The sequence below is a fragment of the Ranitomeya variabilis genome, chromosome 1, assembly GCF_051348905.1.
Source record: "Ranitomeya variabilis isolate aRanVar5 chromosome 1, aRanVar5.hap1, whole genome shotgun sequence".
Taxonomy (NCBI): Eukaryota; Metazoa; Chordata; class Amphibia; order Anura; family Dendrobatidae; genus Ranitomeya; species Ranitomeya variabilis.
In genome coordinates, this window is record NC_135232.1 from 471930681 (window position 1) to 471946282 (window position 15602).

At 42.8% G+C, this 15602-nt stretch overlaps 1 protein-coding gene across 1 annotated transcript in view; it reads left to right on the plus strand.

The window, feature by feature from the left end:
* Nucleotides 1-224: 224 nt before the first annotated feature.
* The window catches only part of TDRD7 (tudor domain containing 7), a 123729-nt gene continuing 108351 nt past the window's right edge, over nucleotides 225-15602 (plus strand). Inside the window, exons 1-2 of the mRNA XM_077250660.1 lie at nucleotides 225-566; nucleotides 8123-8340. Coding sequence (XP_077106775.1) covers nucleotides 8128-8340 — 213 coding nt within the window. The 5' untranslated portion in view covers nucleotides 225-566; nucleotides 8123-8127. The remainder of the gene's footprint in view (nucleotides 567-8122; nucleotides 8341-15602) is intronic.

The following is a 15602-nucleotide window of genomic DNA, read 5'->3' on the forward strand; positions in this document are numbered from 1 at the left end:
TACCGAGGAAAAAAACTCACCAAATACTGAATATGTGAACGCGGCCTAAGCGGACTCAAAAAACCCACTAAATTGTATGTGTATATGTTATATACCCTGGCCTTGCTTGCTTGCTTGCTAGGGCCAGCTAGTGAGTTTCTGACTAGACGTGTTTAGCGCCACACTGTGCTCTGAGGGCCACCTGATAATGTCGGGGCCACTTGGGCTGTGAGGGGACACACTATCTGATACTTCACAGCATGACTGCTCGCCAGCCCGACCTGACTACACCGCCCGCCTACTCCTCTCCAGCCACACGCCTCTCTCTCCCTCTGTGACAGCGTCCACAGCAGCACTGGCCGCCGGGTGACGGGCACGGGCACGGGCACACGTTTTGGAGGCGGGCAGTGGGCGGCCGTTTTGTCGAGGACGAGGAAGAGAGACCGGGAAGACGAAAGTGAAGGGAATTCGCAGTAGCTGGAAACGAAACTGCTGTGGAGGGGTGGTGCGACTCCAGGAAGCCTGCGGGATTGCTGCCTGCCGTCCGAGCCGTTAGATCTGCGGGAGCAGCGGGCCCGGACACAGCGGTATGTAGTGTGTGACCCGCGGGTAACCGAGGTGTGAGGTGGGCGCCCAGGTGTAGTGCCCAGGAGAGCCCAGGCCTGCTCTGCAGTCACCCATCTGGGGCATCCTATAATCCGGATGTTCTGTCGGGGACTACTGGATTATCAGTATTAATGTCACTCCTCAGCCTACCTGATGAATAATATGGGCTAATGCTGGGTAACTGACGGCCATTAGCAGGTTGTGCCACACACCCCTAGCTTCAGCAGGCATGGGACAGATTGGCTCCGCCATAGCCACCCTAATGGTGTGGGGCAGCACATAGATTGTGTGTGTGTCTGTATAAAGGCCCAGTGGTAGCCTAACAAGAGTTGGTAAAATGGCCCGCGCCCAACCATTGGCTCATGTACAGGTGGCGGCTATTAGCGGAGCAAAGCACTTGTATGGCACTGACTGTGGCAGCGCTTTCTGTGTAAGGCCGACCTTGGCCAAGTTTGTGGTAGGCGATCCCTGTATGTGTTGCGGCTGTCGAACAGCCATGAGACATGCAGGTGCGGGGGCCCGAACATATTACTCGAGCACGCCGAAGACACTCGGATAACACCCGAGCGGGCCCGCTCATCACTACCCCTGATTCATCGGTCTAGCAAGGCGAAAAAAATACAATTTGCACCTCTCGCTGCGTATTGTCTGAGCCTTCTGTTTAGACAAAATGTGACCGCTGCAGCTGATCAGTGCCCTTTGCCTGCAGCACTAATATGACACCCCTGCCACAAGTTGTAGCCCTTGTAAACAGGCCAGCTTTGGGCACAATGTTTGTTTATATTATTCCATTGATTCCATGGGGCTGTGTATGAGAAGGGGTTGCATACAAACTATAAATCGCTGTGATCAAAGGGTCCAGTATATTTATTTTCCTCTGCACACCCACCCCTTCTTCCTCTGGGCTTCGGCACCGACCTGCCCACAGGTGTTTGCAGCTCTAATGGCGTCCAGATGTGGACAGTGACCGGAGTGTAGTTGCTGCTGCTGCTGAGAACTGCAGATCAGATCCTGTTCATTTGAATAGACATTGAGCTTCAGTTCTGGGCAACGTCTAATACACACTAAGCAGAGCTGTTATGTTTCGGATCTGTTCCCTGTTTACATTGGGCCAAATTTGATAACAGCAGTGTGGGGGTATAGGATTCCCACTGATCTGATATTAATCAGCTATCCTAAGGATTGCTAATCAATATCATAACAGCCTCTTTTAACCTGAGGTTCTCCAGGCTGCTGCTTAAATTTTATTTTTGTCCCCCCCCCTTCCCCCTAGTTTGAGCTTAAAATGTTCTTGTAAAGTCAGTCAGTGCAGCTCTCGGGTGGCTCAGTCTCCAGTGCTTCCCTCCCGTCTCCTGAACTCGTATTTAGGCTCCTTCAGACGAGCATGGTGCGTGAAGGGTTATTAAATATTGCACCCTGTAACAGAAAAGAAAATAAATGAGGTGGTAAAGTGATGCAGCAAGATTTTTAAAGCAAGGCTATGTTCACACTCCATGCTTTTGATGCTTTTTTTTTTCTGTAGCCAAAACCTGCTCTATTGACAGTAAATGTCTGCTTTCAAAACACTAATTTTTCAGTGTTTAAGTATTTTTTGGATTGTGAATTACATATGTGCTTTATCTACAGTACATTTTTAATAGTTTGTTTTATTCATAAAATGCAGTGTTTTTTTTGGTGGGGGGCAGGGTGAAAAAACACTGGGTACATACCGACGATTGGGAATAGCAGCTTTTTGGATGCAGTGTATTTTCGTTGCATCCAAAATGCTGCGTTCTACGTACGCACTTGTCTTAGAACTATGTGGATTTAATGCCAGTCTATTCAGGGAAAGTATGCAGTCTACGCTGCAGAAATTGACATGCTGCTGCTCGGAAACCCGCACCTCAGGTCAGTTTACGCAGCGTTAAAAAGAAGCACAGTGGCCACGAGATTTCTATAAGTCCCATCCACTGTGCTTGTAATGTTCAACGCAGCGAAAATACGCTACGTCCACAACGCTGCTATTCCTGATCGTGGTGATGTTGCAGATTTCAGAAACGTTGCAGTTCTCAAATTTAGTCAGGAAAAATAACAAACAAGCGCGTGCATGAAATTTCTGAAGTCTCAAGCAGTATTTAATTTGCATAAAAAAAACCCAAATAATTCATGTAACTATAGCCTACAAGAAAATAAACCAGAAACCTAACACTCAAGTTTCATGTATAGGCTCAGCTCCTGAGGGAGGGTGAAATCGGGCAACTCTTCAATTTGAGCCCCAGCCTCTGTTGTGCTGTAAAGCTTCAAATACCCATGTGACAGAGTCCAGCCCTAATGTTTCCAAGTGAGCACTATCTCTTCCCACCATAAACACATAACAATAATAACAAATCATCATTATCCGTGGAAATAAAAGCTAAACCTGTAAAAAAAAAAAACAATATTTTTTTTAAAATCCACTGACATTTTTTTACATACGGTACTAAAGCATAATATACTAATGCAAATTACTGGGAAAAATTTGGATGTCGAGTAAAGGCACAATGGCTGATAAACTCAATAGGCATCCACAGCAAGTACACTGGTAATGTAAATCTGAATGTACATGGCAGGTGGCAAAACTCGCACCAGAGCCTCAACAAAAGGCTGCCTATAATAATGCAGACCCTAGGTGCTAAATGCTGCATATACCTAAAGTGGCAAATGAATCCAGGTGCCAAAATGACACCAGAGCCCAAACATAAGGCTGCATACAACTTAAGGCAAGATACAAGTAAAATACCAAGGTGGGAGTGCACAAGCACCTCTCCCCCCCCTTCCCCCCAATTTCCATAACACTGGGCTTGGTCAGGAGGCATGCCTTAACTGTGGGGAAGGGACTGACAAGCGGCATGACATTGGCCATCACTCCCACATCAACAGGAAATCTCCTCTATTGACATGAAGTCTTTGTCTGGTAGATCAGACGGGTAGTTCTTGGGCACATGATAAAAATAAAAAAATGGTCCCATGTAACCCCTTTTGTTGGAATAGAACAAGTATTTGCCACCACTTTGAGTCATGAGGTCTGACCTGGGATTTTAAGAAAGAAGAGCTTGTAATACCCCCCACAGCACTCTTTGCCCTGGAGACCAGCCATCTCTGATATACTGCAGAGGTTGCTGGTAACCAAGGCAACAAGCAATTTTTGAGAACGAAGACAAATAAGAAGTAAATTACAAAGTTGGTTGTTTTTAAAAGCATGCTGCCATTTTACCCATTTATAATGTAAAGGAAACCTTTAACATCTTCGAGATATACTTGAATGGAACTGCTGCAGAAATGTAAAATACTGCTGCTGCAAGTGAGCATCTCCATGTCCTGCTGAAGATCAGCTTGAAGTTGGCAATTTACCCAGATTTTGCTAGAAACCCTCCATTTCTTGTGTTCGTGACATAAAACCTTAATAACATGCATATTAAAAGCAAATATTTGCTTCACTTGAGAAACCGCTGCAATAGCGGTTCCAACCCATTGTGGTGCCTTTTTTTTTAAAGACATTAGCCATATTTTTCTGCTCTTCGACAACCTCTTTATCCCCCTAAGCACTATATGGTATAGATTTATGTTAAAGCCTGCCATACACCTCAGATGGCTGTCAGCCAAGCAGTGCTCTGGCGGATCGTACAACAGCCTTGGCTGGCTCTCCCATGGTTGGGAGTGCTCGTTCTGCCGAGATCAAATTAATTAGCAGTCCAAAATTGGACAAGTTGAATCAATGTCTAACCTGATAAATTGTCTGGCGCTCCGTGCTGTCAGAACAGGTCAATATGGTTCTGCCAACATTAGTCTTCATGTATGGGGGCCTTCAATGTACTCACGATAAGTGTAAATCAAGGACATCCTTTGCTTCTGCCAAGTGAATGGAACATTTGGGATATTTTTTAAAGGCTTTCTCGTCATTTTAAGTGGGTGAAATTGTAAAGTGCTTTTAAAAAAACATTGCAATGTACTTGTTTAAAAATCCTCTTAGTTCTTATGGAATTCTAACCCCATCGCAAGATGGCGTACAGTTACGTCATGCGTTCTGTACCTGACTTTGAAGATGGTTCGCATGCTGAGCCCGCATCAGTCCCGGCAGATGATATCTGACTTGATCAGCCTTCATGAGTCTTTAACAGCCACACATGGAGTGGAGCTCTGACTGCTATTGTGAACTTGTTAAATGTCTCTGGCATGGTGGCTCCATGGTTAGCACTGCAGCCTTGCAGCGCTGGGGTCCTGGGTTCAAATCCCGCCAAGGACATCTGCAGGGAGTCTGTATCTTTTCCCTGTATTTGCACGGGTTTCTTCACACACTCCTTACTGATGGGGAATCTAGATTGTGAGCCCCAATGGGGACATCGATGATAATGTCTGTAAAGCGCTGTAGTGTGAGTAAAATATGTAAACCCCTCTGGTGTCTGGAACACGCCAGTCCAAATCTATGATATAATGTGAACAAGCCCTTATTTTGGCTACATCGCCCTTCCCTCCACATTCCACCAGAATTTAGGGACTGTTTTTACCTCCTTCATGACATTTGCAGTGTATAAAAATCATGGACAGGAAGGACTTCCTGACCAATACAGTATATATACGTCATGGCGATCACGGCCATGAGTAGGCTGTTTGTGCACGATTGCCGCCAGGTCTCAGCTGATTTTGACAGCTGACACCCAGTGCCAGCACTCACACCGCTCCCAACGGTTTTATCTCCCTAAATGCTGCCCTCGCCTACACCAGGGTTTCCGTGTAAATATCTGAAATACGTGATTCAGATAGACAGAACCCTCGCCGTAGAAGATTCCCTATAATGAGGCAGATGGAGGCACTGTGTAGATCGTCTGGCCTGTGATCCTACAGTGTCCGTCTCTTTAGGTGTGCATAAAAGTGTGGTCTGCTACAGTTTTCAGACACCGCTGAACAGAGGCCAAACTGAGTCCAGAGTAACTCTGCTGTCTCATAGTGAATGGATCCCTCAGGGGTTTCATCTGAATAACGTCACTCAGAGATTTAAATGGAAACCCTGATGTAAGTGCTCAGCGAAGAGCGCCGGATAAATGTGATGCCAAATGTTATGTAAAATGCTCCCAATAAAAGCTTCAACTAAGTCCACAAAAAAGTAAGTACTCACTCAGGTCTGTCAACTTTTAATCAACACATTGGGGTCCATTTTCTCCTATCCTTGTGAAAATTAACAAAATTAGGGCTAAAAACATTTTTATGGGATAAAATAAATATTTTTTTCATCTTCAGAGATCAACGATGTAAAATTTCGGTGAAATTTTCCCCTGTTTAGGCACGTCAGAGGCTCTCAAAATGTGACTTAACACCCACAGACCATTCCATCAAAGTCTGTGTTCCAATTTGTCACTCCTTCCTTTCTGATCCCTGCCGTGCGCCCAAACAGTAGTTTTCCTCCACTTTTGGTGTATCTGTGTAAGAAATTGCACAACAAATTTTGTGTTCTATTTTCTCCTGTTATCCTTGTGAAAATGAAAAAAAAAATTGGGGCTAAGGCTGTGTGCACACGTAGCAGATTTTTTGCGTTTTTTCGCGGTTTTTCGCTATAAAAACGCTATAAAACCGCGAAAAAAACGCTAACATTAAGCATCCTATGTAACAGATTGCAATCCGCATTTTTTGTGCACATGCTGCATTTTTTTCCTGAGCGGAATCGCAATCCAGAAAAAAACGCAGCATGTTCATTAAAATTGCGGAATCGCGGCGATTCTGCACACATAGGATTGCATTGATCTGCTTACTTCCCGCACGGGGCTGTGCACACCATGCGGGAAGTAAGCAGATCAAGTGCGGTTGGTATCCAGGGTGGAGGAGAGGAGACTCTCCTCCACGGACTGGGCACCATATAAGTGGTAAAAAAAAAAGAATTAAAATAAAAAATAGCGATATACTCACCTTCTGGCGGCCCGACCTTCTCAGAGGCTTCCGAGGTGTGTGTGAAGGACCTGCGATGACGTCGCGGTCACATGACCCGCGGTCACGTGACCGCTACGTCAATGGAAGGTCCTGAACACACAGCATTAGGAACGGACGCCGCTGAGGTGAGTATAACCTTTTTTTTTAAATTTTTTTATTATTTTTAACATTCTATCTTTTACTATAGATGCTGCATAGGCTGCATCTATAGTAAAAAGTTGGTCACACTTGTCAAACACTATGTTTGACAAGTGTGACCAACCTGTCAAACAGTTTTCCAAGCGATGCTACAGATCGCTTGGAAAACGCTAGCACTCTGCAAGCTAATTATGCTTGCAAAACGCTAGTTTTCTGCGGGTATATGCATGCAAATTCTGCATGCGATATACCCGCGGCAGGAGGCGCAGAATTGCCGCGGAAATTTCTGCGGAAATTCTGCTACGTGTGAACTCGGCCTGAAAGAACATGTTGTGGAAAAAATGTAGAGCCATAAAAAAACAAAAATATACAAACTTCTGTGAAGCACCTTAGGGGTTCAAGGTGCTCATCACATATCTAGATATCTAGGCACATCAGGGGCTCTCCAAATGTGACAAGCCATTCACTAATTATTCTGGCATATTTTGCATATAAAAAGTCCAGTGGAGCTCCTCCTCTTCCAAGCCCTTCTGTGCGCCAAAACAGTAGTTTTCCTCCGCATATTGGGTATCTGCTAAATTGCATAACACATTTTGGGGTTTATTTTCTCCTGTTACCCTTGCGAAAATAAAAAAAAAATGGGTCTAAATAAAAATTTTTGTGAAAAAAAAAAAATAATTAAATGTTCATATTTTTTTTTCCTTTCACATTGCTTCAGATCTTGTGAAGCACCTGAAGGGTTAGTAAACTTCTTGAGGGGTGCAGTTTTTTAGAATGGTGTCACTTTGGGGTGTTTTCTGTCACGTATAGACCCTTCAAAGTCACTTCAAATGTGATGTGATCACTAAAAAAAAAAGTGGTTTTGTAAATTTTGTTGGAAAAATAAAAAATCGCTGGCCAACTTATAACCCTTATTTCCTAGCAACAACAACAAAATTTACAAAAATTGGGCTAATGTGAAGTAGACATGTGGAAAATGTTGTTTATGAACTATTTTGTGTGACGTAACTCTCATTTAAGGGCTTAAAAATTAAGTTTTAAAATGTCAACATTTTTGCCCATTTTCCAGTTTTTTTTTTTTTTTGTCCCCCATAAATAAACACAAGACCTGTCTTATCGAAGAAATTTTACAACTATCATGAAGTACAATCTGTCAGGAAATATCAGAAATCAGTCTCCGAATCAGTGGGATCAGCGTTCCAGAGCTATTACCTCATAAAGTGACAGTGGTCAGAATTGTGAAATTTGGCCTGGTCATGAAGGTGCAGACAGGCTCGGGGGTGTAGGGGTTAAAGTTCTAAGAAACCAGTAGTTATATAAAAGCAAACAGAACCCCCGTGCCCCCCCCCCCCCCGCAGGAGCTCTAGGCACAAAGCTGTAGTGAATTATTTAAACTTGTTCCTGTATTTGTGGACCAGCCTGCTTGTCTTAATATTTATGTTTTCCATTTTTTTATCTTTAGCAAAAATGTTTGAGCCTGAGAAAGAGCTTGTTGCCAAGATGCTGCGGGCGGTCCTGCAGTCCAGCAAAAGTGGTGTAGCCCTGCATCGTTTACAAAGCGAATATAAAAATCTTACCGGTGAATGGATTCCTTTCAAGGAAATGGGTTTTCACGCACTTGACACATACCTGAAAAGTATTCCAGCTGTTGTAAGGATGGATATCGGCCGAGTTGGCGAGGTAATGTGCATTATTATTGTGCTGTTTTACACTGCATCTCATACAGGGTGAGTAATAAAAAAAAATCGAAGTCAGTATTTTATTTATTTTTTTTAAATAAACCCTCCTAACTTTTTGCTTTAGTGCAAGTATATCAAAATACTTGCTGATTTGTTTTCCATGGTTTCCTGCACCTCTTCGGTCCTATTCTGGCTCACATGACCTGAAAACAGACTAATTGGCTCACACAAGGGTTTAGGGGCTGAGTAGAAATCCCTTTTTCAATGTAAGCGTACAGAGCCTTGTTTTGGTAGACTTATATTACAAAGGAATTACCGCCCCACACTTTGTGCCGGAAAAGCAGAATAATGGTGCTGTGGGTCAGAAAAGGATCTGGTTCTGATAACCTGGGAAGACTGTACTCTGTAAGTATTTTATTACACTTGCACTACATCACATGCATAATTAGGAGGGTTAGGGAGCATAACTTTAATGATCTCCCCCCCCCCCCCCCACAAAAAAAAGTGTTTCTTAAAGGCTGTGAACCCTTTTCAGAAAACTTTTATCTTAGGGCTCATTTAAAAAAAAAAAAAAAAATCTTTCCCCCCCCCCCCCCCCTCTACCTTCCCTGGGTCTAGTGCAGTCTCAGATGCCACCCCAGTCTGATTGTTTGGCTAACGAGGTGATGTCATAACCAATGGGGGAGCTCAGCAGCTTGTGCCATCTGTTGTGGCAGAGTTGCCGAGCTCAGTGGCTGCAGCGCTTTGACTTTACATCACTGCTGCAGACTAAGCAGTCAGGGGAGGGTAATGAAAGTGCAGTTTGCTTGTTTATGTGTTGTTTTGTTTTTTTTTCTCTTTAAGTTTTCTGAAAGTAGATAACCACCTTTAAAGCAGGTTTCCTACCTACTCCATGGACAATACTTACTGTAGCTACTTCTTTTCTAACATGTCACCTGCTTTATTGTCAATTGCGCAGTTTTGATAATGATTGCAGCTCGTTTGCACAGTACCTATAGAGCTACCAATGGAGTAACTATAGACCCCACAATTAAGTAAATAAATATTTTATAGAAATAATGACTAACCTGGTTAATCATTTTTCACATCATAATCAAACTCAAGTGAAATGGGTGATTAGGTCAATACATACACTTTCCACTGTGTAATGATTTGATTCTAAAACCACAGAGCTGACTAGGTACAGGCCAAAAGTGTTGGCACCCTTGAAATTGTTCCACAAAGTAAATATTTCTCCCAGAAAATTATTGCAATTACACATTTTGTTATAAAGACGTTTATTTCCTTTGTGTGCATTGGAACAAAAAAAAACTGCAAAAAGACAAATTGGACATGATTTCGCACAACCCCAAAATGGGCCGGACAAAATTGTAGGCACCCTCAACTTAATATTTGGTGGCACACACTTTGGAATAAATAACTAAAATCAGGTGCTTCCTATAACCATCAACAAGCTTCTTATACCTCTAAAGTGTAATTTAGGACCACTCTCTTCTTTCACGAACTGCTCCAGAGCTCTCATATTTGAAGGGTGCCTTCTCCTAACAGTAATTTTAAGATCTCTTCACAAGTGTTCAATGGGATTTAGTACCAGACTCATTGCTGGCCACTTCAGAATTCTCAAGTATGTTTAGGGTTATTGTCCTGCTGTAAGACCCACGACCTCAGACTCAAACCCAGCTTTCTGACATTGTGAACCAAAATCCTTTGCTAATTATCAGATTTCATGATGCCTTGCATACTGTCAAGACACCCAGTGCCAGAGGCTGCAAAACAACTCAAAAACATATTGGAACCCCCCCACCATACTTGACTGTAGGTAGTGTTCTTTTCGTTGTAGGCCTCATTCTGTTTTCAGTAAGCGATGTGCTTTACCAAAAAGCTCTATCTTGGTTTCATCTCTCCACAAGATGCTTTCCCTGAAGGATTTTTGGCTTATTCACATACATTTTGGCAAACTGCAGTCTAGCTTTGTTATGTCTGTGTCAGCAGTGGGGTCCTCCTGGGTCTCCTGCCATAGCGTTTCATTTCATTAAAATGTTGACAGTTTGCGCCGATAATGATGCACCTGTACTTTGAGCCTGCAGAACAGCTTGAATTTCTTTGGAACTTTATTGGAGCTGCTTATCCACGATCTGGACTATCCTATGTTGCAACCCTTCATCAATTTTTCTCTTCCGTCCACGATCAGATTAGCTACAGTGCCATGGGATGTAAACTTCTTTATTATGTTGCACACTGTGGACAAAGTAACATCAAGATCGCTGGAGGTGAACTTATAACCTTCAGATTGTTGAACATTTTCAAAAATATTCGTTCCCAGACAGTTCTCTTCTCCTTTTTGTTCTCACTTTTCACTGTAGCACACACACACAACGTAAAGGTTGTCAACTTCTCTTAGGTCAAATTTGACTTTCATTGCCTTTTTTTTGTGCTCCAATATACACAAAGGACATAAACTTGTGCATAACAAAACATATGAAGTTGCGAAATACTTCATTTTCTGGAACAATTTCAAAGGTGGCAACACTTTTTTGGTTTCAAAATATTTTATTAGATTTCCAATTTTGACGGGGGAGGGGAGAGATGGGAGGGGGGGGAGGGAAAGGGTATGGAAAATGGAAAAGAGACACCCCCTAACGATTGGGGGGGGGATAACAATTCTGCTTTCACATTTGAAATGCATGGAATATAATAATGCAGGAACTATGTACATTTCTAATATAGTCAAAGTCGTGTGTAAGAACAGTAGAGACATTAAACGTCACGATGTTTGACTTTTTATGAGTCAACGAAAGTGCTAAGGACAGGAGTACTTTCTATGGTTAACGAATGGAGCATGAACAGGTCTGTTGTTTCAAGTGATAGGTGTAGGGAATTGCTGATCCCATCTGGACCATTTTTTTGCGAATTTTGAGCATTGGTTGTTTGTAATTGCGAAGTGGAACTCGTGGGATCTATGTAGAGAGATTCTTGAAATAATGTCTTTTGTTGATGGGGTTTGTTGAGTTTTCCAAAGGGAGGCAATGAAGTTTTTTACCACTAAGCATATGTGTATCACCAATAGTTTCAGATTATGGTCAAGCTGACCGAGTTCAAGAGACAACAAAGCGCTCTGGGGTTTCAGATCAAAGGGTTCAATGGTAAGTTTGTCAATTATCTCTTTAGAAATTTTCTTCCATAGGGGGTTTACTGCTGGGCAGCTCCAAAATATGTGTATTATGTCACCCCTCTGGCCACAGCCTCTCCAGCATTGAGCAGAATTTATAGAATCCATGTGTGCCAATCTGCTGGGGGTGTAGTACCATCTTGAAACTACTTTGAAGTGAGTCTCTTGAAGGGACATTGAAAGGGTGGACTGGTAGGAAGTGGTGAAAGCCTCTTCCCACTCATCGATGCTGTATGTGTTTTTCATGTCTTGTTCCCACTTAGTCATTGGGGGGCTCTTGGAAAGATTAGAATCTGAGTTGAAGTTGTTATATATAAATTTGTGGCTCCAAAATATGTAATGTCTTGTATTGCTTAGAAGTTTGATGGATGTTTCTGATAATTTAGGTCTATTCCCCATGAAAGACCCAATGTTTTTTTTAAGTATCAGGAACTCGAGGAAGGAAGATGGGTGGATGCCGTATCGACTTTTCAGAGTTTGGAAGCTTATGAAGGTCTCCCCTGTGTGTATATCCCCAATTTTCTTTATTTTTGAATCTGCCCAAATTTTTGGGAGGGTTTGGTCGATTATGGAGTAAGCCAGGGAGATGGGGATGTTTTTTAGAATAGCTGAGTGTTTTGTTCTTTTTTTTTGGTATGATAATTTCTTCCAGGCTGTGGCTATTGCCTGGAAGATGGGGTGCGATACTGAGTCTGGGAAGTTGCCAAATATTGTTTTGTAGATGATCGATTTCGGGTGGCGGTTATTATTTAGTGCTGTTTCCAGGTCTAGCCATACTGGCGGGCTAGAGCTCTGTAGCCAATGGGTACTCTGTTTTATAAGCAAGGTGTGATAATGGGCTTTGATGTTTGGTATGTTAATCCCTCCGTTGATTTTTCTTTTGTAAAGAATTTGGGTGGCAGTTCTAGATTTTTTTGAATTCCAAATGAAGGCTTTTATTTGTGTCTGTAGGTGGGTGAAGCTGATATCTGGAAATGGCAAGGGAACGCATCTGAGGATGTAGAGAAGTTTAGGTAGGGTGAATAGTCCCATTGTTGGCACCCTGCCCCACCATGTCAGTGTGTTGTCTCTGTGTGTTAGGATTTCTTTGTCCAGTATTACTTTTAGTAGGTTAAAATTTGATTTTACTGTCCCCTTAATTGATTTGTTTATTACGATGCCTAGGTATGTGAGTTCTTTTTCACACCAATTCAAGGTTGTTGAGTTCTTTATGATTTGGGTTTGGTCTTTGTTTAGGCCTATTGCAAGTATATTGGACTTGGTTTTATTTATTTTAAAGTTTGAGAGTGTGGAGAAACTTTCTATATTCTGCAGCGCTTCGGGAATTGAGATTTCTGGGTTGGAGAGGGATAATATGATGTCATCTGCGAAGAGTGAAATTTTGTGATGTCTAGTGGGTGTGGAGATACCTGAGATTTTATTATTGGATCTTATTATTTCGGCTAATGGTTCAATAGCTAAGTTAAATAGTATTGGTGAGAGAGGGCAACCTTGTCTAGTACCATTTCTGATACTAAAGGGGTCTGAAATTTGACAATTGCAGTAGACGCTGGCCTTAGGATCAGAGTATAGGGCCATTATATGTGATATTATTAGTTTGTCAAAGCCGAATTTGTCTAGGCATTCTTTCAGGAAGATCCAGTTAACTCTGTCGAAGGCCTTTTCGGCGTCGAGCGACAATAGTGTAATGGGAATTCCTTGTCTCCTAGCCCAGCTTGTGATGTTGATGATTCTTCTGGTTGCGTCTGCTGGTTGCCTACCTCTCACAAATCCCATCTGATCGTTTGGTATCAATCTTGGGATAACCATACCGATCCTATCTGCAAGAATTTTTGAATAGATCTTGACATCTACATTTATTAAAGAGATAGGCCTAAAGTTCTCCATGACCTCAGGGTCTCCTTTTGATTTGGGAATCACCGATACTGTGGCCACTAGCATCTCCGCAGGGAAGGAGCCGCCTCGGAAGATATAATTAAATGTGTCTGCCAGATGTGGGGAAAGATTATTTGAGAAAGCTTTATAGTAGGCATTTGTAAATCCATCTGGGCCTGGGGATTTGTGAAGACCAAACTCTTTGATGACATTTTCTATTTCGTCAGGCGTAATGGGGGCATTGAGGGCGGTGAGTTCTTCTGGAGTTAGGGTGGGGAGGTTTATTTGTTTTAGGAATTCTTTGATTTTATCTATTTTATCCAATTTGTCCGTAGGGTCATTTATTTGGGGATTTATGTTATATAATTTGGAGTAGAATGCTGCAAATTCGTTTGCTATCTCCTTTGGGTGAGAGGTTTTGCCCAACCCATCTAGTCTATTTATTCTACTGATTCTATTGTTGATTCTATTTTTTTTTATTTTGTTAGCCATATACTTAGTTGGTTTATTGTGGGATGTGTAAAATTTGTAGTTTGATATTTTTACAATGTTGTCGTATGGCGAGAATAAAGTCTCTCTGAGTTCTGTTCTTAGATTGGAAAGCTCGTTTTGAGTGTTTTGGGAGGATATGGTATTGTTGAGTAGATTATTTTCTATTGTCCGAATTTTATTTGAGAGGTCTTGAATTTTTTTTTTAGACTCCTTTTTTTCTTTGGAGGCTATTCCCATCAGCACTCCTCTGATTACCGCTTTGTGGGCGCACCAGTTGATGCAGGGATTAGTTGACTCTGATTTATTGACCTCAAAGTAATTGTTTATGGCATTTTGTATTGTAATTTTATTAGCTGGATTGTGTAGGATCTTAGCGCTGCATCTCCATAGTCTGGCATTCAGAAGGGGGGGGGCCTATTATGATTTTCCCGGAGACTGGGGCGTGGTCTGAGATTGTTCTATCTCCAATTGAAATTTCTTTGATTTTTGTCAAGGAGTATATGTCTGTAACAATTAAGTCTATTCTAGAAGCTGTTTGGTGACTGTCCGAAAAGTGTGTGTATTCCCTAGAATTGACGTTTAGGCATCTGAAGCAATCAAATAATTCGTTTTTGTCTAACCAGGTGTTGAGGTAGTCAGTGGCGGGCCTATTTTTGGAAGACGAGTCTAGTTTATTATCCGGGGTGACGTTGAAGTCGCCCAGCAGAAACAAATTACCTCTTCGACTTTTTTCATGACTTTGTTCAGGAAGGGGGTTTGGCCTACATTTGGAGCGTAAATGTTTGTTATTGTACACTCTTGCTCGTTAATTTTACATATAAGTATATGGAAGCGGCCTTTTTCGTCTTTGAATTCCCCCAAAGCCTCAAACGGGGTTGAGCTCTCAATCATTGTTACGACTCCTGCTCTTTTCTTTGTGTTGCACGCTTCAAATATATGCGGGAATTTATGGTGGTTAAAGTAGGGATGATTACCCTGCAGGAATTTGGATTCCTGCAAGCAGATAATGTTGGCCTTGGACTCGATCAGCTCACCCCACAGTGCGTGTCTTTTTCTTGGGTTGTTGAGCCCTCTGACATTATATGAGATTTAAGGCCCCGTCTCACTAAGCGATTTACCAACGATCACGACCAGCGATATGACCTGGCCATGATCGTTGGTAAGTCGCTGTGTGGTCGCTGGGGAGCTGTCACACAGACCGCTCTCCCCAGCGACCAACGATCAGGGGAACGACTTCGGCATCGTTGAAACTGTCTTCAACAATGCCGAAGTCCCCCTGCAGCACCCGGGTAACCAGGGTAAACATCGGGTTACTAAGCGCAGGGCCGCGCTTAGTAACCCGATGTTTACCCTGGTTACCAAAAAAAACAAACAGTACATACTCGCCTTTCGGTGTCCAGGTCCCTTGCCGTCTGCTTCCTGCTCTGACTGAGATCCGGCCGTACAGTGAGAGCAGAGCGCAGCGGTGACGTCACTGCTGTGCTCTCACTTCTCACTGTACGGCCGGGAGTCAGTGAGAGCAGGAAGCAGACGGCAAGGGACCTGACGGACATCAGAAGGCGAGTATGTACTGTTTGTTTTTTTGTACATTTACGCTGGTAACCAGGGTAAACATCGGGTTACTAAGCGCGGCCCTGCGCTTAGTAACCCGATGTTTACCCTGGTTACCAGTGAAGACATCGCTGGATCGGTGTCACACACACCGATTCAGCGATGTCAGCGGGGCC